General features: G+C 47.3%; 2 protein-coding genes across 2 annotated transcripts; one reads left to right on the plus strand and one right to left on the minus strand.

Moving 5' to 3' along the window:
* The first annotated feature begins 1,576 nt into the window (after nt 1–1,576).
* Gkn2 (gastrokine 2) lies at nt 1,577–6,978 on the plus strand. The gene is made up of 6 exons (XM_034512411.2): nt 1,577–1,710; nt 2,626–2,679; nt 3,183–3,320; nt 4,958–5,068; nt 5,760–5,916; nt 6,759–6,978. The coding sequence occupies exons 1-6, from the start codon at nt 1,699–1,701 to the stop codon at nt 6,839–6,841; spliced, it is 555 nt and encodes a 184-aa protein (XP_034368302.1). The 5' UTR covers nt 1,577–1,698; the 3' UTR covers nt 6,842–6,978.
* Nucleotides 6,979–12,339: 5,361 nt separating this feature from the next.
* LOC117715687 (gastrokine-3) lies at nt 12,340–17,972 on the minus strand. The gene is made up of 6 exons (XM_034512578.2): nt 17,836–17,972; nt 16,389–16,442; nt 16,102–16,236; nt 14,434–14,541; nt 13,264–13,405; nt 12,340–12,543 (listed from the first exon to the last, which is right to left on the minus strand). The coding sequence occupies exons 1-6, from the start codon at nt 17,845–17,847 to the stop codon at nt 12,449–12,451; spliced, it is 546 nt and encodes a 181-aa protein (XP_034368469.2). The 5' UTR covers nt 17,848–17,972; the 3' UTR covers nt 12,340–12,448.
* Nucleotides 17,973–23,030: the final 5,058 nt, after the last annotated feature.

The following is a 23,030-nucleotide window of genomic DNA, read 5'->3' on the forward strand; positions in this document are numbered from 1 at the left end:
CCCCTCTGAGTCTGGGATTTTATTCTCTCTGCGGCCGCGAGGCTCAAGCAAGGGGAATGACACAGCTAGCATCACATCTCCTAGTTGTATGGCCAAGCCTCACAATTTCCAAGGCTATTGTGTGTGTGCTCGTGCGTGTGTGCATGTGTGTGTGTTTCAAGACAGGGTTTCTCTGTGTAACAGTCCTGGATGTCCTGGAACTCATTTTCTAGAGCAGGCTGACCCCAAACTCATAGAGACCTTCCTGCCTCTGCTTCTCAAGTGCTAGGATTAAAGTTCCAAGGCTACATTTAAGCTGGGAACAATCTACATTCAGAACCCTGCTCATGCCCCAGATCAGCAAGGTGAGAAGTGGTGCTTGTCCCACAACAGTCTGACAGGACTCGTGGTTAAGAAGGTGATCTATGGCATCAGGCTGGGCTCAAGCCTCAGCTTCTGCCTTTGGAAGTTGTGTGGTCCCAAGGAGTTACTTTAGCTTCCCTGTACCTTGGTATTCCTGCCTGGGAAATGGGAACAGGACCATAAGAACTGAGTTCATATGCGCACTGTGTTTAGAAGGTGCTGGAACATGCTCCATAATGATGATAGTCTCACCATTAGACCTATGGACTTGGAGCTCATGGGGATGGGTAAAATGAGGCAGACAGTTGTGCACACATCTGAAAGCAATCCTGTCTAGAGTCCTTGCCTTCTTATCTCCTTGTGTCTCTGGAGCCAAGGATGGGAGAGCGTTAGCAGATGTTGTACAAACCGTAGCCCTTCCTGCTGCAGGGACCTCAGAAACAGTAAAGGCATGCCCTTTGCCACTCTGGCTGAGCAGTCAAGGCAGCAGAGTTCTCTGGAACCAGGCCACCCCTAAATGCCCACTTCCAAAGACTTCCTTCTTCAAAATCGTGCTTATTTGTGTTAGTTCCTTGTCCAATGTCTCACAATTGACAGTTGTGTTAAAAACAAGACGTCCCTTTGCCTTATCACGGTCATCATGATGCTAACTGTGGCATTTAAAAAAAAAATCTGCTTTTCTCTCAATCTTTTTAAAATCTGAGACTTTTGCAAGGGAAGTGGAGGTGTGTCACCCTCTGTCCCTGATGCACTGGACAAGGCCCAGTTAAAACATTTGGTCATTGCTGGTTGACTTCCAAATCTTGTTCCTCATGAACCTGCAGATGGCCATTGACTCTAAAGGAAGGCAAGACAGGCATGGGGCTGTTCTTATTCCAAACAAAGCTCCCGGTCACTCTCCTCCTCTTTTCTTTTCATATCTAATGTCAAGGCAGACAAATTCGATAAGCTGAGTAGTGTTGAGGAGACCCTGAAATGGGGCCCAGAAGTCTTGAGGACTTTACATTTGGGTGAAGGAGCTAGACTGTTCCTTTGGTGTCTGTGCGTGAAGAACAAGTGTCCTGGAGTATCGTTACAGGGCGGAACTCAACCAGTGCAAACCTGGATAAACAGGGAGTGTTTGCAGAGTGACCAATGGGGAGTTTTCAGTACAAACTAACAGACTTCACTGATACCTGGGATGTGGTTATGTCTCAAGTCCTGATAAGGGAGTTTGCTAAGGTGTGTCAGAGATACGGACTAGATCCTTTCTGACACGATCACTTGGGAAAGAGATTTCTACATCCTAAAGCCAATATAAAGGCTGGACGCTGCGCAGGCATCCACACTCTCTCCAGCTCCTACTCTTCAGGCAAAATGAAACCCCTCGTGAGTATGCGTTTGTCTCCTTTGCTCTTGCTTCTGCTTGTATCCAATGTGCTTCAGATTTCAAGGATCTCAGACAACACTATGCTACTGTGACTGAATTCACAGTATCTGTGGCAGGAATGTGGAATATTTGTGTGTTCATTGTCTACATTTCTTAGATTGACTCAAAATGTACAAAGGGAGAGAAAAAGAAATATGTAGAGATTTTATTTGGAGGGTGTTTTTAATTATAACCCCTTCTAATCACTCTGCGAGGGGTTTAGGCATTTGAGAGCAATCCCATTTGTCATGAAAGAGAAGCATTACTTTAAAAACAATGAGTAATAAGAATGAGAGCAGCTGCCCCCAAACCACGCTAAGCCCAAGCTTTTCTCATGGATGATTACCTCTGCTTGTTGTGCCGATAATGTAGACCAGGTACTGCTGTCCTCGATGTAAAGTTGAGGACACTGAGGCAGAGGGGACTGGATCCTCCTTCCATAGCTGTGCTTAAAAACCCACTGTGTTCACGTCATTCACAGATTCATGTTGAAGGGTTCATTCCCTTAGTGTCAAGAAGTGCAGGCTTTCCCCTTATCAGAAGACATAACTTATCCACTAATCAAAAGCTAGTGTAACTCATACCAGGTCCCTCCCTGCCCATGAGTCTGTCCCTCCTCATCCACCCAAGCTTCTCCACCATCTAGATGATATCATGCCAAAGAGCTGGGAGATGGGTAGTCAAGGAGAACCGTGTGTCTAAGAGATCCCACTAGCTCAGCAAGTGCCTACTGAGTGGGCAAATGTATTTTCTACCTTTTAACATAGGAAAATAGACAGCTGGCTGCCTATGATGGCTGCCAGCTGTGCCTCGGTGCCCTCTGTCTCCTGCTGATCCTCTCAATGGACGACTCAGAGAGTTGATGTGTTTTTCAGGTGGCATTTCTGGTGGTGCTGTCCATCTTTGGAATACAATCGCAGGCAGAGGAGGTGAGTTGGCTTCTTAGACTATGGGAGAAAACGAGAACTATGGGAGACCAGGTCATCCCAAGGACCGTGGAGTCCACGTGTCTTCTTTGAGGTGGGATCTCAGTAACGGAAAGGATGAAGTGGTCTTCATTTGTTTCTACCTGCAACACCTTCACAGTGTAACCCAATGCACTAACAGGTGTCAAGTCCTATTTTCCTTCCAAAGACATTTCTCCAGCTCCCCCATATGCAATATAATAAATCAGTGAGAGAAGCGTTATGTTCTGCCTCAGCCTGAGAGCTTTACCTCAGCCCGAGCTTTACCTCAGCATAAGCTTTACCTCAACCCAAGCTTTACCTCAGCCCAAGCTTTACCTCAGCCCGAGCTTTACCTCAGCACAAGCTTTGCATGGGCTTCCAGTGAACTGTCCATTGAAGTCAGAGGTTTTATCTTGGCGAAAGACCTGCTTTTCAAATGCACACTGTTTATGGAAAACTTAATTTGGCTTTGCTGTCAATTCTAGGTTTTTAACATCTTCGTCCCAAGCAGTAATGGAGGCTTTGTCCAGGAGACAGTGACCATTGACAACCAGAAGAACACGGCCACCATCAACATCCACTCGGGCTCTTGCTCTTCCACCACCATCTTTGACTATAAGCACGTAAGCAGAGAGGGGACTTTACAGAAGGTCCATTTTGTAGAGGGCCAGGGTCGGCTACACAGTACATATTTAAATTACACCATCTATCTTTACAAAGCTTTACATTTCCCCCTTCTTCCTTTCCCTTTGAACAATTAAGCAAGCAAATAAAACCATTTCTAAGGAAAGAAACACATTTACTCGACAGCAATAACGTCCCACTACTGGCCCAGACATGAACAGGAAGAGTGCTCAAAGCAATACCCAGAACTGGAAAGTGACAGCTGAATAACTAAAAGAAAATTTCTGCTACAAGACACAGAGAATGAGCAATCTCAAATGAGCAGAAACCCAGACCCATGCACACACTCAAGTGACTAATGCAGTACACACGGCATTGCACTCTCTGTAAGTGTTGTAACTCCAGTGTTGGTTACTGAGCTAAAAATAAGGCTTAGAAACTTGCTCCGAAAGCTTACTGCCCTCCATCCATTTACCGATTTGGACTACTTTACTAATGTCTTTCTCTAACAACAGACTAATATCTATTATGACTATACCATAACAGACTCGTGTCTATTATGGGACGCCTTACCTGGGGATGGCCAGCCTTGACATCTACACTGAAGTTCCTCTCCTCCTCTTTCTCTTGAAACTCCCCACCTGCTTTTTTCCTGGTGGCACGGGGGGGGGGGGGGTGTGTCTCACGTCACCTTTAAAAGCATAGATTTGTTGAAGTCTTCGACAACTAAAATTATCTTTACATAGATTTCATGGAAATCCCAAAAGTGGCTTTTAAAAGATCAAATGCGGGAACTTTGTTTACCCCTCTCCTCCATCACTGGCCTCGGTGCCTCGGTGTAGTGACTCGTTTTAGGTACTAACATTTTTTTTGAGAATTGAAAACTAGGAGCTAGAATGGTTTTTGTGTATTTGAAGCATCTCAGAAAAATTTCCCTTTCAAGGCCAAAATGTCACGACAGCCTGTGATCCTTCCTCATGTCAAACTCCCCCACACCTGTGCATTTCCAATGAGGCTTCCTCCAGCCCCCTTCAGCGTGTGGATAGAACCTGAGGAGAGAAGTGAGGGAGAAAAGGGGTGAACAGAAAAGGCATGTGGCGAGAGGATTAACGTAAGCCCGCCTAGGAGACTTTTAGAACAACGTGACCTAAGAGAAAGAACTTCAAGCCGGGCAAAGATGTTCTATGTTCAAATTTTCTGGAAGGGAAGCATTGTGGCTACTGTGTACTCAAAACATGCCCTGAAATGAATTGTAAATTTCACTGGATTTAAATTTAAATCATTATGTGGAGTCATTATGATATTGAATGATATTGTAGTTAGTCAAAATTGAGAAACAGTCTAGATAAAATTCAAAGGAGAGCGGCAGAGAGCTACTCCTTCTCACTTTAAACTCCACATTGTAGACCTCGGTTCCAGAACACAGGGAACATACACCAACTCTCACAGGGGTTCACGTGACAAGTGAAGAAACAAAAACTCCGTATCTAAGATGAGTGGACAGAATTCCTGACCGATAGACAATGGCATTAACTCATAGTTGATACTCAGTCTTTTCTTCTAAGACTCAGTGTCAACCCCACCAAATCGGAATGCAGGGAAATGTGAAGTCAGTAACTCTGCTCCTCCCCCTCAGGGTTACATCGCATCCCGGGTGCTCTCCCGGAGAGCCTGCTACGTCATCAAGATGGACCACAAAGCCATCCCTGCTTTGGACAAGCTCCAACGGTACCTCTATGAGAAGCAGGTAATTTGAGGTTCTTTGAAAACTCTGCTCCTGAGCCAGCCCATGCTTCTGCGCATGTTACTGTCTCATGAGAATGATACTGTAGACCATGATATATGTCCATACATCAATGAGGATGATACTGTAGACCATGATATATATGTCCATGCATATGATGCTCAACTTTCCAACGTGTCTTCACGTTTGGGAGAGGGAGGCATGGATGCTCCTCTCAGTACAGTTCTCATCATAGAGCCCTGAATACACGGACTTATGAGAACTTAAATGGACTGTCTTTGGAGAGGGGCTGGCAAGCCTCTCTTCTCAGAGGTGAGGTCTTAGATAAAGTGTTAGTTGAAAATGAGTAATTTATGATATTCAATGATGCATTAATGACACGGACAAATAATACCAAAGAGAGAGAATCTCCACACAGCACACTGAGGCTGGACACCGAGTTCTGGTCCTGTCTACACAGCCCCATCTGTCTTCCTTTATCAGCTGATTTACCTTCTGCAGGTTTCATTGCAGCACTGTCCTGTGGGTAAACACGAGCTTTTCCTCCAGACACAGCGGTCAGAGGAGATAATGACTTGAGACCCTCGAATACCATTTATTCAACCACTGGACAGAGAAAGCCACTTACAATTTAAAGTAAGGTCCACTATGCTTGCCAGTTTTCTACAGCACTGTTCTTTGTTATGTCATCTAGACAATGAAAGCCATGGACTCCCCAGAGTATACCTGGGTCAGGTACAACCCTCTGAAGTCTCTGATCATGAAGGTGGACTGGTTCCTGTTTGGGTCGCCTATTAAGAATCTGTGCAAGCACGTCCCCCTGTATGAGGGGGAGGTGACGACAAAGCCAAGTGAGTCCCATTGAAGCTAAACAAGTGTTGGGGGCTTCTGCATGCCACACAGTCTTCGGGAGCAGGGGGCTGTGTGAACTATACATAAGTGAAAACATTATGTATAGTTCAGTCTACTTCAGGAATTGAATTTCTACTATGTGCATGGACCATTAGACACATTAGCAATGCAGACATGGGCAAAGCTTTGCCTCCATGGGCACAGTACAGTGGGAAAATGGCTGAGTGACAAATGATAAATGGGGCCAGACAGGGTTCCTAGGCTTCAAGAGGATTCTGAGATCCTCTTTTTACACACATAAGTGCTCCATGTTAAAAAACAACAACCCACTTCCAGAGCATCTTTCAAGAAGTATCCTCTGGGAGTGGTGAATGCTGCCAAGATCCAGCATAGAGCATTCCAGGAAGGAGCAGGCAGAGTCCATGGACAGGCAGAGGACAGCAGCCGGGTGTCACTAACTGTGGCAGAGTGATCAGAACCAGTGGAAAACAAGAGACATTTGTCAGAGTAGTGGGAGGTAAAGAAGGTGCTAGCATTTGCTGACTGTTTGTCCAGAAAGTTAGCACTCAGAATCACTTAGAGAGGCAGCAGGACACTCCATCAGTACCAAGACAGATGGCATCACCAGACCACACTTCTAGACCTGACAGTCTTATGGAAGTTAAATTAGTGGCAGTAGCAGTAGTAGTAGTAGTTTCAATAAAGCTATGGCTAAAATCCTGGGTGCTATGAAATTATAAGCTCTGTCCCCACCCCTGCAGTCAGGATCCCTTGAAAATATTGGTTTGCTAGATTGAAACACATTTTAATGCTATTTCTTTACATTTTCCCCCATTTCCAGAAGAGGTGAGCACTGGAGTCTGTGCAAAGGTGGGGCTCCTGGGGCTCCTGGGAATTTCCATCTGTGGAGGAATTCACGTTTAAGATGGTCCATCAACTGACTTCATCTTTTCAAAGAAATAGACCTTTGGTTTTCACTCAGAAGCCAAACCGAGTTCTTCCCAACATTCCATCTACTTATGAAATCGAATAATAACACAAAAGTGATATATTTACAGATATCTGTGTGTGTTTGTTCCTTTTGTGGGCACAGTGGGAAGCCAAACAACATTGCTCTCAGTGAATAGAAGGACTTCATATAAGATAAACACTGTATGAAAGTGTCCAGATGATGAGGCTTGTGCAATCTAACCAGTGGGCTATGCGCCTCTGTCTCTCTGCAGCTACCTGCAGACCAGCTGAGCACCTGCCATCTCAAGGCTCACACAGCAGGGTTGAGCAGGCACAAGGACAGTGGCAATGCTTTTCACTGGGAAGAGGGTGGGGCTTGGCATATTCTTGTCAAACAACCTCACTACCCTAATGAAGAAAGTTTCCTCTTCTGACCAGTGAGTTGGCTTTGAGAACCACACAGGCGCATTTTAGGACATGCATTTTAATTTGCTGAAGCAGCAGACTTGGCCACAGTGAACAATATTCTCTCATGTATTGACCTGGAGTAAACAGGAGGAAGGACCAGTAACACCAAGAACAGAATCAGAGAAGCTGGGGATCCAAGTTCATACACTGTAGAAAAAGTATCCAAGGCTTAAAATTGATTACACCATGTGGATCAATTCCAAGATCAATTAGCCAGGTCTTGTATAGTCTGGGCAGCCGGATGCAAGTACAGTTCAGAACAAAGAAAGGTTTAAGCAGGAATCTCTGTCACTGAGTCTTTCTAGTTCTCACTCTGACCCATGACAGATACATCAGAAGTGCCTTCTGGGTACTTGGCACTGAGGTATGATGGGCTAAGAGTCTCCAGCTACTATACTTGGGGATGCTATTTTCTTGGTGGGAAACAGGACATTTCTATAAACAGTTTGATGGCAGTAGTATTGAATGTGTTATACACTGTTAAGGAAAGAACGGAGTGGTTTTGGTGTTTGCTAGTGATGGAACCCAAATCGGGTTTGTTGCAGTAGAGGGTAAACTGAGAGTGTTGGGTAGCTAGCTGCAGATGACGACAGAGCACCCTGGAGTTGGGTGCTTGACTGAGGCTGGACTCTTCTTCTGCCTTTAGCTGGGTTCTTTTTGTGGCAGCCTCTTTGCTCCCTGAAGAGAGAGAAGCAGCACCATGGTCTACCCCAGGGTCCCCATCTCAGCTTCATTTCCAGAGAGACAGAGTCGACTCTGATTATGAGTTGGTTTTAACTATAAACTCCCCGGAGATGATTCCAACTGGGTCCTGTGGCCAGGATGCGTAGCTGGTGCAGGAGGGTGTTAGCATCGGACACCTCCTGGGGTTTGGTCTAACAGGTATGCTCCCTATTGCTTTAACCATGTTGGTTCCACTTTGACAGCAGAGCTACAGGGTCTGCTCTCTCACTTTGCTGACTCTACATCCTCCTCCCTCCATGGGAGGCTGGGCCTTGCTACAGTTTCTTATAGTTAGCTCCATCTAAGGGTTAAGAAAAGTGCATATCAACCTCTTAATCCAGGGATGCTCAAGCCTGAGGCCAGGAGCAAAGAAGAGGGAGCCTGCACCAACCTGTCAAATGCTGGAAGAGGCCACAGGTCACAATAGGCAGGAAATATCAGCCATACCTGGAGCCCACCTGCCAAAGGAGTCCTCGAAGAAGCCAAGGTGGGGGTGGAGTGCTAAAACCCTGTGTCATGCATATACCCCTTTGCTCATCTGAGGGCATAAGATGGTCTATTTATTCTATTCACTCATAGATGCTGGGGTTAGAAGATAATAGACCCCATTACTTCATTATAGAACTACCTGCTTGAATTATTGACTCAATGAATGAATTCAGCATTATTTTGCCAGACATAATGAATGCATTCACGAGCTAAGACAATGCTGAGCTAACTGGTTTCTGATAATGATGAAATAACTTAGATCAGTCCAGCTTTCCTACTGTTACAGTCATGTACCTGGACGGAATATGAAAGAGAAAACCTAAAGAAAGGGTCACGTATCTGCAGCCGATCAGAGCTGTCTAATACTGTTCTTCAAAGCAAGCTTGATTGAAAGCCCATGCCTCTTCTCCAGCTCCCTCTTTCTGGCTAACATAACACCAGGCTACGCAAGCAGCAGCTAAGCATTCCTTCTGTGCGTTCCTTCAGTTGTAGGGGACTAACCATGATCCATCAAGTTAGCTTTCAGCTGGCTGTGACATCACTCCTGTCTACCCAGATGAGCTATCATCACTGTCACAGCCAGAGATGGGTCTACTGGCATCCATCAGTGAGAAGGCAGACCCTGCAATGCATAGTATGGTCCCCTCAGTGAAGAATTTTTGGGCTCAAAATGTTTATAGTGCCCAGGTGGAGACAGCTGAGCTAAGTCAGTCCTGTTTCTCCTAAGAAAACAAGATCATAGCTTCTCTTAAGAAAGCAAGGGGCAGATTGCTCTAGAGAAGTCTGGTGGCCAATCACGTGTAAGCAGAAGTCTGCCAAGTGAGGCTTCCAGGAGCCATATTTTTTTCCAGATGAAGAGGGTAGACTCAGATGGCTGGAAATTCTGTTCTTTGCTTTTTCCTATTCTCCTTCCTACAGTGCGAATATAATACTGATGTCAGGAGCTGCCTCAGCCATTTTGGAGTCATGGGGTAGACGAAGAGTCATAGAGAGACGAAGTCGGGAAAGGAAGGACTATGACTTACCCTATACCTCAATACAAATCACAATCTATTTCCAATGTTTAACTCACAACTGAATGAAAAGAGAGCCACCCAGCCCTTAACATCTCAGGAAACAAGCTGCCATTGCCATGTCACCCACAACAGCCCTGAGTAATTTGTGCTCCAGCTCCCTGGTTAGAGTAGTCAGGCCCTGTGGCCTCACTGGGTCCTTACATAGTGCTGAGGAGGTTGTGGCATGAACCACTGCAGGGGTCTCTTGTTGAGGACCACAGAAGTCTGATTTGTGGAGTGCACTCCAGTCTAGAAGGACCTTGAAGACCTTGTCCCAAGGGTTTCCAGGAGCCGGAGAGTAAGATGACACCACATGGATTGGAGGGACTAGTGATGGGGACAAGGCTGTCCCTGCCAAGGAAACAGTTACAGAATGAACGCTGAATACCTGGATCCTTATTACTTTGCAATGGGGACACCTATCTAAGGGATACAGCTCCTGGCTTAGAGTTCTAAAGGGAGGTTCCAGGGTCACTCTGTCGGTCGTCACTGTGTAGCTGGGACAGCACAAGAAAGAGACATCCCAGGAGCCTCAGTCCCAGTTTTCAGGAGATGAGAGAAGCCTCAGACCTGGCCAACAGACTGGACTCCACTGGTGGTTTACTCATTTATTGCCTAAAGAGACTTAGAAATGAGAGGTTCTGGTGGAGCTGACTCCATGATGTAGGATGTTCTGGGTAGCACAAGACCAATGGTGCACAGATAAGGGAGGACACAGAGGATGAGGGAGGCTTTAGGAGATGAGGGAGGCTGCAGGGGATGAGGGAGGCTGCAGGGGATGAGGGAGGCTGCAGGGGATGAGGGAGGCTGCAGGGGATGAGGGATGATGCAGAGCATGGGGAGGCTGCAGAGGATGAGGGAGGCTGCAGAGGATGAGGGAGGCTGCAGAGGATGAGGGAGGCTGCAGAGGATGAGGGAGGCTGCAGGAGATGAGGGAGGCTGCAGGGGATGAGGGATGATGCAGAGCATGGGGGAGGCTGCAGAGGATGAGGGAGGCTGCAGAGGATGAGGGAGGCTGCAGAGGATGAGGGAGGCTGCAGAGGATGTGGGATGATGCAGAGGATGAGGGAGGCTGCAGAGGATGAGGGAGGCTGCAGAGGATGAGGGAGGCTGCAGGGGATACGGGATGATGCAGAGGATGAGGGAGGCTGCAGAGGATGAGGGAGGCTGCAGAGGATGAGGGAGGCTGCAGAGGATGAGGGAGACTGCAGAGGATAAGGGAGGCTGCAGGGGATACGGGATGATGCAGAGGATGAGGGAGGCTGCAGAGGATGGGGGAGGCTGCAGAGGATGAGGGATGATGCAGAGGATGAGGGAGGCTGCAGAGGATGAGGGAGACTGCAGAGGATAAGGGAGGCTGCAGAGGATGAGGGAGGCTGCAGAGGATAAGGGAGGCTGCAGGGGATGAGGGAGGCTGCAGAGGATGAGGGAGGCTGCAGAGGATGAGGGAGGCTGCAGAGGATGAGGGAGGCTGCAGAGGATGAGGGAGGCTGCAGAGGATAAGGGAGGCTGCAGGGGATGAGGGAGGCTGCAGAGGATGAGGGAGGCTGCAGAGGATGAGGGAGGCTGCAGAGGATGAGGGAGGCTGCAGAGGATGGGGGAGGCTGCAGAGGATGAGGGAGGCTGCAGAGGATGAGGGAGGCTGCAGAGGATGGGGGAGGCTGCAGAGGATGAGGGATGATGCAGAGGATGAGGGAGGCTGCAGAGGATAAGGGAGGCTGCAGAGGATGAGGGAGGCTGCAGAGGATGAGGGAGGCTGCAGAGGATAAGGGAGGCTGCAGGGGATGAGGGAGGCTGCAGAGGATGAGGGAGGCTGCAGAGGATGAGGGAGGCTGCAGAGGATGAGGGAGGCTGCAGAGGATGGGGGAGGCTGCAGAGGATGAGGGATGATGCAGAGGATGAGGGAGGCTGCAGAGGATGAGGGAGACTGCAGAGGATAAGGGAGGCTGCAGGGGATACGGGATGATGCAGAGGATGAGGGAGGCTGCAGAGGATGGGGGAGGCTGCAGAGGATGAGGGATGATGCAGAGGATGAGGGAGGCTGCAGAGGATAAGGGAGGCTGCAGAGGATAAGGGAGGCTGCAGAGGATAAGGGAGGCTGCAGAGGATGAGGGAGGCTGCAGAGGATGAGGGAGGCTGCAGAGGATGAGGGAGGCTGCAGAGGATGGGGGATGATGCAGAGGATGAGGGAGGCTGCAGAGGATAAGGGAGGCTGCAGAGGATGAGGGAGGCTGCAGAGGATGAGGGAGGCTGCAGAGGATAAGGGAGGCTGCAGAGGATAAGGGAGGCTGCAGAGGATGAGGGAGGCTGCAGAGGATGAGGGAGGCTGCAGACGATGAGGGAGGCTGCAGAGGATGAGGGATGATGCAGAGGATGAGGGATGATGCAGAGGATGAGGGAGACTGCAGAGGATGAGGGAGGCTGCAGGGGATACGGGAGGCTGCAGAGGATGAGGGAGGCTGCAGAGGATGAGGGATGATGCAGAGGATGAGGGAGGCTGCAGAGGATGAGGGATGATGCAGAGGATGAGGGAGACTGCAGAGGATGAGGGAGGCTGCAGGGGATACGGGAGGCTGCAGAGGATGAGGGATGATGCAGAGGATGGGGGGATGATGCAGAGGATAGGGGGAACCCAAGAGGGTAAGGGAATCCATCTGCTAGACCAGTGACACTGAAACTTTATTATTTCTTCATACAAGGTAGAAAATGCACCTATCCCCCACCCCCACCCCCCATATCACAAGGCTGCATGTGAAGCCAACATGTGGAGTGTGAGGACTGCAATGAGACTCTTCCCACAGGCAGAGGCTGGACCAGGCCTGTCCAGTCTGGCTGACTTAGAGGTTCAGAGCCCAGGGATCTCACCGCAGATGGACAGTCCCATGAAGGACAGAAGCTGGAGCTCAGAACAGGAGTCTGGGTCCATCGCCAGGGCGGTACCTTCAAGAGGAAGGAGCCACACTTTAGAGACAAAGACACAGTCAACAGGTACATGGGTCACCTGAGTTGGATGAACACTCAGGTCAGCGGAGCCCGCCTCCCCCCCCCCCCCCCGCCCCTCTCACCCTTTCTGTAACCACCTCTTTCTCTTTTACTGTTCCTTTACTATGCTTCTTAGCCCCTTATCCCAGCATGCTCTGCTTCTCTTCTAGACCTTTGTGTTTTGAAGAACTCAGTCTTGTGGGCTTAATACCAAGGTTTAAGAGAGGGGCACAGCTGTATTGCTGACTGCTTCTGGGCTCACTGGCAGATCTTGGAGTTTTAGCCTCTAGCTATTTCAGCTCCTCGGGTCACTGATTTCCTCCCCGCACTCCCCATCAGGACTTCCAACCACCGGCTGCTATTTATAATTGTTAGGCTGCAGGCACCTTAAGAAGGAGTTAGACTGAGGACACCAAAGTCACCGGCCTTCCCCTACAGTGGGTGTGGCAAAGCTCGAGTCAGGGCTGGGTGTCCATCAGCCATCAAATCTCAAAGCAGCCTATAGCAGCTTCCCTCCCCCCATCGGCCTTGTAAGGAATCCCCTACATCTCAGACCATGCGACTTTTATTCCACTGGAGAAACGATGGAATGAGTTGTCATTACAGTTTGCCGATAGATCATGAAACGCCTCCCTCATCTTTTGATGCATCAACTCGTGTTTCTAGTAGTGAACACACCTTCTTTTTGCTGCCGAGCAAAGTAGGTGGGGACCGCTCTGCACAGGTCTTTGACTGGCACTCCGTATTGGGCCAAGTTTTTGATTCGGCTGGGTAAAACTGTGTAGGTCAGTCCGTGCGTGGGTGGGTAGTGACCGGAAGCCTGTAAGAAGGGGCATCTCAAATATGGCATATGCAAGAAGGGATTCACAGGCAAGCTCTGAAGGTATGTGGGGCGATTCAGTTACCAATCCAGACTTTGCTTTCCGGGTGTCTCTAACTGCAATGTTTTATCAAGCCTCAGGGGGGCGAAAGAGAGTCTGGCAAAATCTGGACCCAGTGGCTTTTTCTATTGGCTTTGGGTGCTTTTTTATCCAGAACGTTAACACCGTGTAGTTTAAAACATTTATTGCGTTTATATTTCGTCAATTTAGATGAACGGGACACTTTGACTTTGAACTTCTCTTTTAAAGATTTATACTTTAGTTTTATGTGTAGGAGTGTTTGAAGTTACAGACTGGTATGAGTCTCCTTGTCGGGGCTGGGAACTGAACCGGGACCCTCTGTGAGAGCAGCAAGTGCTCTGAACCTCTGAGACGCTTCTCCGCCCTTTTAAAAACAGCATTGCTTTAACAAGCTTTTTTTCCCCCTAGAGTTAGTACCGCCACCCCCAGTTCTGAATGCTATCCAAATGTGTCGATATTTAAGCAAAGCTGGAATAGATTCCACGAGTTGCTAAGGATTTGCTCCGTTCCTGGTTTTAGCTTATTTCTCTTAACAGTTCCTATCTCACTAGAGAGGATGGGCAAAAACTTCAGCAGTGCTGGGCTTAATGATAATAATAGTATGTATGGAAGCTCACTCGAGTGTGTGTGTGTGCGTGTGCGTGTGTGTGTGTGTGTGTGTGCGCGCAACAGAAAAGACAGGAAGGAGAGAGGCAGGGGACATGAAATCATTTCAGTGTTTGCACCCAGCCACTTGTCTTCTCTAGCATAGCTTGAAGCCATTGGAAATGCATCCACATGAGGTCATTACCTAAGGCATTGATTGATTCAGTTGTGATTTTCCTTGAGTGGGACACCAATGTCCCCAAGTCCTTTGAGTGAGTGAGGTATTGTTTGAGAGAGTGGCTGTAAGCTGGAAAAGCCCATAGTAGACACCTATCAGAGGGAACTGGACTCGCTCACTCACCTGTTTGCCCAGGGCCTGGGTAATATCATCCAAACTTGGGAAGGCTTCTGGGTCCATCTTGGCCAGGACACAGGCCATCTTACTAAACAGCTTAGCTGCCAGGAGGGCCTTAAAGCAACAGAGCAGAAACATGTCATCCGATTAATTTCAGTACTAATGTACCTGCTCGTCTCAGGGGTGCAGTACCCTGCTAGTCTGACTGAAATGCAGAACATCTCAGAAGGGCCGCACCCTGGGTGCCAGAGCACAGGTCAGCATCAGGAGCTGTGTGGCACTGGATCCTTCCGCTCCTGTCTGCTCTGCTCCTCCCGGTTAAGGTTTTATCTCCCAGGGTATTCTGAACCGCTAACATTAAGGTGTGTGTGCCTGACTGGGTAGGATGGTAATACAATATGGATGACCTTAGGGGTCTTCTCTGCTACTCAACAGCTCTTGGGAACCTCAGTTGTTGTTGTTGTTGTTGTATTTTTATCTATAAAGCAGGAGAGAGTTTCTTCTATGGAGTTGTCATGGAGACGAGGTGAGAGCTGAGGTCCTCACTGCCTGGGGAATGTTATGTAAGCCGCAGAGGGCTCTTTGAATGCCCAGGGCAGTTGGGAGGGCTATGTTAGGACTTGTGTTCTAGAGCTAGTCTGTTCCTGCATGCCCCTTCCTTGTGGTCTGTTATTTGTTCTTCCCTGGCTTGGATCATAGCTGCAGTTTGCTGCTGCTGCTGGGTTTGACGGAGCCCCAGGTACAGCTGCGAGAAGCTAAGCCTCTAGATTAGTGGTTTTCAACGTGTGGGTTCTGACCCTTTGGGGATCAAACAACCTTTTTATGGAGGTTGCATATTCAGATATCCTGCATATCAGATATTTACATTACGATTCAAAACAGTATCAAAATTACAGTTATGAAGTAACAATGAAATAATTTAATGGCTGGGGGGAGGAGGGAGGGCACTGCAACATAAGGTACCATATTAAAGCGCCACAGTATTGGGAAGGTTGAGAACCGGGGCTCTAACAGTAATTCTGCCTTCCTTGCGCCACCTAGTGGCCTGCTGTGGAATGTTTTACTTGGCTTCTAATAGCATCCATCAGAGGCAATCTGTAGACAGGGAGGATTTGGGGAATCTCCTTGGGAAATTAAGAGTCAAGAAGGTGAAGAGAAAGAAGGTGTTAGGGGAAGAGGACCTGGCAGACACGGGGAGAGTGGAGAGGACACCTCGTGTCTATTTGAGTTATCCAATGTGCTGGAGAAAATGTGACAGAGGTGGGTGAGGAGGACCTGGGTGGCAAAGGGCTGAGTGGGGAGGGTGGGTGTTGACTTCTTTTCATCCTTCAAAGTCCCACTAGGTAGGAGAGGCAGCTGTTGGAGCTGTTTTGGCAACTGAGGCATGCTAGGCAGAAAAACAATCTCCATGGTCACAGAATATTTTATTAAAGAGTTCGGCTGAGGCACAGGGGTTCTCTTCCTAATTATGTGCCATCCTCAAGGGCCTTATTACTGAAGGAGGTGGTAGCTCATAGCCATATTCTTTTATAAGTCAACATTAAAATATGGGGTCAAGACAAAGTAACTTCTAAAGCACACCCCGGTCCCAGAGGACAACAGTGAGGACGCCTCGCCTTTGGAGCAGACCAAGCAGCCGTTTTGGCATTGCAATAAGTGAGTTTCACGTCTTACATTCCTGTAGTCCATGATTCCGTTCCATTCACTCAGAATGTTGTTGTCTTGGATGCTGACCACACCTCGTAGGACATCAACATGGATGGTCTGGGTCCCCACAGAACCATCCAGAGGATGATTGTCACTAGTGTTCTAGAAAGAGCAATCAACAAGTAAAGTCAGTGGCCCCAAGTGTCTACCTGTCCATCCCTTGCAGGGTTAATGGGAATCCATTAATGAGAAAGTGCAGGAATGCTACCCCTGGTTATCAGCTTTGAAATGTTTCTGCTACAAGCCATACTCACCATCAGTGCCAGAGTTGGAACTAGAAAGATGGTCATAAGAATGGAAGGTGCAATCTGAAATAGAACAAAGGTCAATGAACTTTGTCCATAGCCTCTGATGAGCTTAGATTCCAGGGTCTCCCTTAGCCTCTGACAAGGATCTACAGTTTTCACCTTGGTCCATCCCTGTAGGGTTCCCAGGTGTGTCAGGACACTAAAACTTCCTGTGCTCACACAGGGTGTGCCTGCTGCTCAGGAGGCAAGGTTTTGTCAGTCACTCGAGGACACTCCTATGTGGCTTCCACTGTCAATCACTGGGATAGATTTAGCCAACCTGACAGGGTAGGACCAGCTTGGACCACTATAGCTCAGGTTCCCACTCTTTCTTTTTGTGCCAGCCTCTCTACTTCCAGGGCTGGGCACATCCTTTGCTCCAGCTCTTGATCCAAACCCCAAATCTCACAGTCAGCTCTGACCCACCTCTACCCACCCTCCACCCCTCTGGAAACAGACACCCTCCAGGTTTTCTTTCCTCCGAATTCTCTTATCTTGTCTAAGAAGGAAAGACACTCGCTGTTATTTGCATACTATTTTGGGGACATTTATGTTAGAATGTACCTAGGCCATAAAATATTTGAGTTACTCACTTCCTCTGCGTGGTATGCTGTGCCCATCGAGGGAGTTTTCTGCAGCAGATATTAATGGAAGAATAGGGGGCTGGCATAAGCTAGCCATAGTTTCTTGTGTACTTGAGGCTTGCCCAGCTGAAGTGCACCCATCGTGTCAAGTGGAACTGACAGGGTCCTCCCTTCTCTGCACACCCATGAAAACTCAGCATCCAGTTTCAATAATAAAAAGGAGATACCCCTCAAAAGCAATGGAAGCAGCTATTCTACAATGTTACCAACACCACAGTGCAGTGTGGCCTGCCACAGACACTGAGCTGCAGAGGGTGAGGCTGCTTAATTAGACCATTGAAGGCTGGGTGTGGCCATGCCTGCCTTGAGTGCCAGCATCCAGGAGACAGATAGAGAATTTGGCAAGTTTGAGATGAGCCACAGTGAGTGCATGGTAGCCTGGACTACAGACTGAAGCCTTGTCTCAAAAAATTCAAAGGAACAAAAACCACTCTATCCCAGATGGCGCCACGTATGTCTAATTCATTTCCCCCACTGGCAATTTGTAAATAAGAAAAACCACTGCAGATGAGACTCTAATGTCTGAGTGTCTACCTAGCTCCCAAAGTCTTGACTTTTAAGACATTAATTTTTGATTCCATTAGAGAACACCCTTCACTCAGATTCTCCAAAACAGAGTTGCCAACACAAGATTACAAGCTGAATCATAGTTTGAAAACTCTATCTGGGTTTATTTGAACAGTTCCTGGGGGAGGGAGGAACCAGTCCTCCTGGGCTGGTCTGACTATGGGGATATAACCATCCACATTCAAAGTTTGAAATGTACTCACGAGGTATTTCATGTTGTCTCTCTTCGGCTAATGCAACAGCGTGCATAATACGATTTTCTATGGCCCGTTAATTTCCTAAGTCCAGTTTATATAGCCCTCGCCCTCTCGGGTCTCACTGTGATAAGGAACTCAGGGAACAGCTATCTACAGCCCAGAAACCATTAGGGGGAAAAGCTAGTTATGTGATTATGGTTATCATTTCCTTTTACTAGATCTGAGTGTTTTTCTTTCTCTCAATAGCTTGACAGGTTCCAAGGCAAACACTGGATAAGAATAGGTCTTTGTGGCTGGTGTCCTCGTGACCTTAGCCACTATGTAAGGTGGTATAAGCTGCTGGTGCAAAACCAAGGTGATCACCACTTTTACTTTTTGATTTCCAAAAAGTATTTTTTTTCCTAACAGTGGGGGTGTCTTGAAGAAACTTTGCAAAACCCAAGAGACAAACTGATCTACAAGATTAGACTGATTGACAAGCAGTCTGGTCCCTTCCTCATCCAAACATCACAGTTTGCTCTGTGTGCCCTGCTGCCTCCACCAACCTCACCTCTATTCATGTCTTCAGTGCCCTCTCTGGCTGACTTAGCTCAGGTCCCAAAGAACTCTCCGATGTTTGGTCCTGCTATGTGAATTCTCTGTTTTGTTTAGTTTTTTTTTCTCTTCATTTCAGGGTACTTTTTCTATCAAACAAAACAAAACAAACAAAACTTTTGACCTTCCCCAGAACTACTGAGACAAAAGGAACTCTGACCCTCACATGGTAGCACCAATTCAAGGGCTTTCATGCATCGTTATTCTCTCAAGCTCTGATTGGTGGAGTCCCAGACAGCTGGGTGAAATTCAAATTCCCTAGGGTCAGACATTTCTTCTGAGAGGAGGATTACGAACATGACCCTGGGCATCAGAGGAAGGGAGGGAGGCAGGCAGCCAAGTCCTGACTGGGCTCAGTGCAATTTGGCTTTGGGAATAGCAAATAGGTAGACTTTGGAAACTGCCAGGTCACTCAGGGTTGCGATAACACCGTAACCCCCTCCGAGGTGTTCTCCATACTTTCAAAACACAACACACAGTCCACACACTCAGCCACCGCTCTGTCAGCAAAGCAGATTACAGAGGATGAGAGGGAAATATAACTACATGTGTTTATAAATGCCTTATAAATAGAACTTGTAAGTCAATACCACATCATGATTTCAGCTTCGTAGTGCCAACGGCATGAGTTGGGAGGAATGGCACTGTTAACCATTCTGCACATGAAGACAGATTAATGGTGCCAACCACATTCAACTCCTACCTCTGCACCAGCCAGGACTTTGACTGCAGGGCTAAAATTTGGGTTCGAATCTCTGGACTTCAAAGGATCAAGCTCTATGTGTTTCCTTCCAACCACAAGACCCTTTAGAGTTAATTTAGATCCAGCTCCAGATTAAAAAGGCCAAAGGTTCTACTTCTAGGTCGCCACCCAAGGTCTTCTGTAGTTTAGGATTACTGTGTGAACAACTAATTTTGTTGGAGTCTCTCTTCAAGTGGGGAGCAGAAGCCATTCGATGGGCAGCTCGGTACCCCTCCTCTTAGGCTAAGGAGCAGAGAAACCAAACTACAGGCAGCTGTGGCCTAGAGGGAGAACCAGCAGATGATCCCAAATGAGCTTCCATTCTGGAAAGATCTGTGAGAAGACACCTAGCTAGGACTCCAGACAGCAAGGAGACTCTAGTCTATAATGAGATACAGAGAAATGACCTCAGGGATTCAGAAAGCCATGCAGAGGTGGCAACACCCTGTCCTTCACCACCGTCCATCATGACAGGGGCTCTAGCAGTCATTCAACTTTCTCCTCGCACGTTCAGTCTGGTGTTTCACTCCCCAGCTAACTACCGGAGTCTCTGGTGACTGATGAAACAAAGCTGTGATATTTTCACAATAAAATACCTCAGGCAAATGCAGTTAACATAAGAGTGTTGGACGCCTACTTTAAATAATGGCGTTTTAGCTGTTGGCCAGATGATCTATCTGCATTCAGTTTTGCAAGGCCGGTAGCCATGTGTCAGGGGGAGTGGCCAAATCCATCCAACCACGGACTCTAACTGATCATCGATGTTCATGGAGATAAAGTTTAGAAAGTACTTCCTTTTGAGTTTGCATATGATTCTTCAATGTGTCTCAAGCTCTTCTAGTCCTCAGTATGATGGCTGCTGTTCTTCACCTCCTGACTTCAGACTCTTTCTAGTCTGTCACATACACCGAGCACCTCTGACCCTCCGTCTTCCCCGTGTGCAGCCCTGGTTTTGCTGACTAGCCCCTGTTCATGACCAGACACTCCAATTTCTTCCTCTTCTGCCTTCTTCCAGCCATGTTTGAATACTATACGCCCCCACCCCCAACCTCTAGGCTTGCCTCATTCCCAGGCAAACATCTTCCTTGTAAGCATAATCCTCTGCCTGTAACCCTTGTGTACGTTTCCATTGGGTTTCATTAGTTTGTATAGTTGTGTGACCAGGGCATTACATTGTAAACCTATGTCACTTGACTGCCAAGTCCATAAGTTAGAAATTGTGCTGTGTTTTCTGGCATAACTGCAGCATCAAATATTTAGAGCCATACTTATTCCAGAGGAGGCATTTGGAAATCCATATGCTAAATGGCTGAATAAGCGGGCTTTGTGTAAGAGGCATTATCCGTCTGTCGTGGTTTCGTTTTGTTTTCAATGTGGCACACACTAGAGCTATCTGGGCAGAGGATTCTCAACTGAGAAACCCCCCTGTAAGACTGGCCTGGAGGCAAACCCATTGGAGCATTTTCTTAACTAGAGATTGATGGGGAGGGCTTGGAGATGCTTTCTCCAGTTCCTTTTGATCACACTGCTTTATCACAGCAATAGAAACCCGAAGGCACCACGTTATGTTTCCTGGAGTTCTTAGCAGTGTCTGGTAAATAGTACAGAGCAAATATTTGCTTAAGTCAATGGCAAATAATGAAATCAATTCTTTAATGACAACGTGAACAAGGAAGGCAATTAAAATATGAATATTACAGCCCTCTCTGTAACCCCAGCTACAGTTCAATTAAGGCTATCTGAGAGACATCATTAATATTGTTGTCTGCAGACTTGCGGGTAGGAGGTGAAGGGGAAGGTCAGAAAGGCCAGGCATCAGTGACTCTGTTTGCCCTTTATCTCATATCCTGGAGCCTTGGCAGGACCCAGACTCCTTTGCCGGATGCCTGGTCCTGTTGGTGTTTGTTCGGTGCACTTTGATCTTCTCCTGGATGCACACACTGCCCACTGCAAACCAGAAACATCCTCCTCTGTTTTTTACACTTTTCAGCTTCAGTCTGGATGCTGACATCTGTGCTGGCCTCTGCAGTGGTGCGATGCTGGTCTTCTCACCTTTGCAGACCCAGGTGGTCATCACCAGTGAGGCTTTCCCATGCTGTTTGTGCGTACTGCTCCCCAGTCCCCCATTCCAGGCAGAATGTAAACCTTTAATCCTTCCCTGTCACAAGGCCACCAACGTACCACTGTCCTGTGTTCTGACTGAATCAGGTCCTTTCCACGGAGTGCTATGCACTGTGTGTCTGACCTTCATGCAGGTGCCACTTGTTTTATATTCCTGTTTCCATGCTCTCAAAAAGAAACAGTTACCATTAAGCAATTGCTCCTCCTCCCTCTGCTCAGAAGCCTCTGGTAACTGCAAGTTTTCTGTCTATTGGGGCTTGATTTATTCTGGACATTCCATTTAACTGGGACCCTGCAGTCTGTCACTTTTGTGTCTAGAGTCTTTCTTACTTAGTGTGTTTTCCCTTTAACCATTCTAACATCTACCTGTGCTCCATCTCATTCTGCAGTTAATATTTCTCTGTATACATACATCACAGGTTACACCTCTGGTGATGGGTATTTGATTGCTTCTGCCTTTGCCTTTGTGACTGGTGCTGTTGTGAAGTGCAGGGTGTGCTTGTCGGGGTACTTGCTTTTAATTAGAATGGATTTGTACTCAGAAGTGGAATTTGTGGGATATGTAGCGACTTTTATGCTTAACTGCCTGAGACATCACCAAACCATTTCCATGCTGTTAAACACCATTATGTTACCACCAGTAATACATAAGGGCGTCAGTTTTTCCATATCCTCACCAACACTTGTTATGTTTAGGGTATAGCCTTTCTAACACACATGACCAGATGGCATCTTTGATTTTGCATTTTTTTTAGTGAAGGAATATATTTAAAACATTGTCTGTTGGGGTGTGAACTTGTTCTGTGTGAGCATTGATGCACTGGGGTGTACAGTTATGGATTCATGTGTCTGTTGAACAAGCATTCTTTGAGTATCTTCTCTAGAGTGGGCCGTGGGTTCTACGCAGGACACGAGGCAGAGCCATTCACTGAAAGCTTCCTGCCAGCTTGAGATGTTTCACTCAGCATGAATTTGCGATCCATTCTGTCATTAGCAGTTCTGCGGGGGGATGTTGGGTTTGAAAGTATTTGAGGACTTGGCCTCGAGCTAAGGAAGGAAGATGGAAGGCTTGGATGAGATCCAGGAGCCAAGGCTCTGAGAGTTCATGAAATGCCACTGTCAACTTCACAATTTCTTCCAGAATAAGTTATCAGCTCAACAAGAGAGCACTTGCTGGTGGTTACCTGGCTTCTTCTTACTTCTCACATGTGCTCCCCTGAGTATCCACCTGCTTTAAGAAGTCTGAACAACAGCACAACCACTTGGTATCTTGGTGTAGGTTTGGAGTTGGGGGAGCAGTCTTGAGCTGGACTTTGGGTCAGGCTTCTCTCTTGGGCATCTGTACAGTCCTTATATGCATGAAAGGACCACACCTGACTGTGTTGAACAGTTCTGCTTATTCTTCTATGTAGGACTGGGAATTATAGCAAATTCTTTGATTGAATTTGTTAATTAATTACTAGCAGGCCTTAATTTGTTCCCTCACCTTTCTGGGTGGAATTATACATGGCTGGCCCTGAATTTTTAATGGCTTATTCTGCTTTTGTTTGTTAAATTTGCTTTTCTTGTTCTTCAAATTGGCTCAACTCATGTCACATTTGCATACATACATACATACATACATGCATGCATGCATGCATACATACATGCATGCATGCATACATACATACATGCATGCATGCATACATACATACATGCATGCATGCATACATACGTATGTATATATATAAGCATTTGCAGCATG

The sequence above is a fragment of the Arvicanthis niloticus genome, chromosome 9 (genome assembly GCF_011762505.2).
Source record: "Arvicanthis niloticus isolate mArvNil1 chromosome 9, mArvNil1.pat.X, whole genome shotgun sequence".
Classification (NCBI taxonomy): Eukaryota; Metazoa; Chordata; class Mammalia; order Rodentia; family Muridae; genus Arvicanthis; species Arvicanthis niloticus.

Excerpts from the sequence above, each read along its gene's own strand:
- Gkn2 (XM_034512411.2), top strand. Across the intron at positions 3,321-4,957 it reads CCATCTTTGACTATAAGCAC|GGTTACATCGCATCCCGGGT; the intron begins GTAAGCAGAGAG and ends CCTCCCCCTCAG. Across the intron at positions 5,069-5,759 it reads GGTACCTCTATGAGAAGCAG|ACAATGAAAGCCATGGACTC; the intron begins GTAATTTGAGGT and ends TATGTCATCTAG.
- LOC117715687 (XM_034512578.2), bottom strand. Across the intron at positions 13,406-14,433 it reads CCCAGGCCCTGGGCAAACAG|GCTTCCGGTCACTACCCACC; the intron begins GTGAGTGAGCGA and ends CCCTTCTTACAG. Across the intron at positions 12,544-13,263 it reads TGCTCGGCAGCAAAAAGAAG|GTACCGCCCTGGCGATGGAC; the intron begins GTGTGTTCACTA and ends TTCCTCTTGAAG.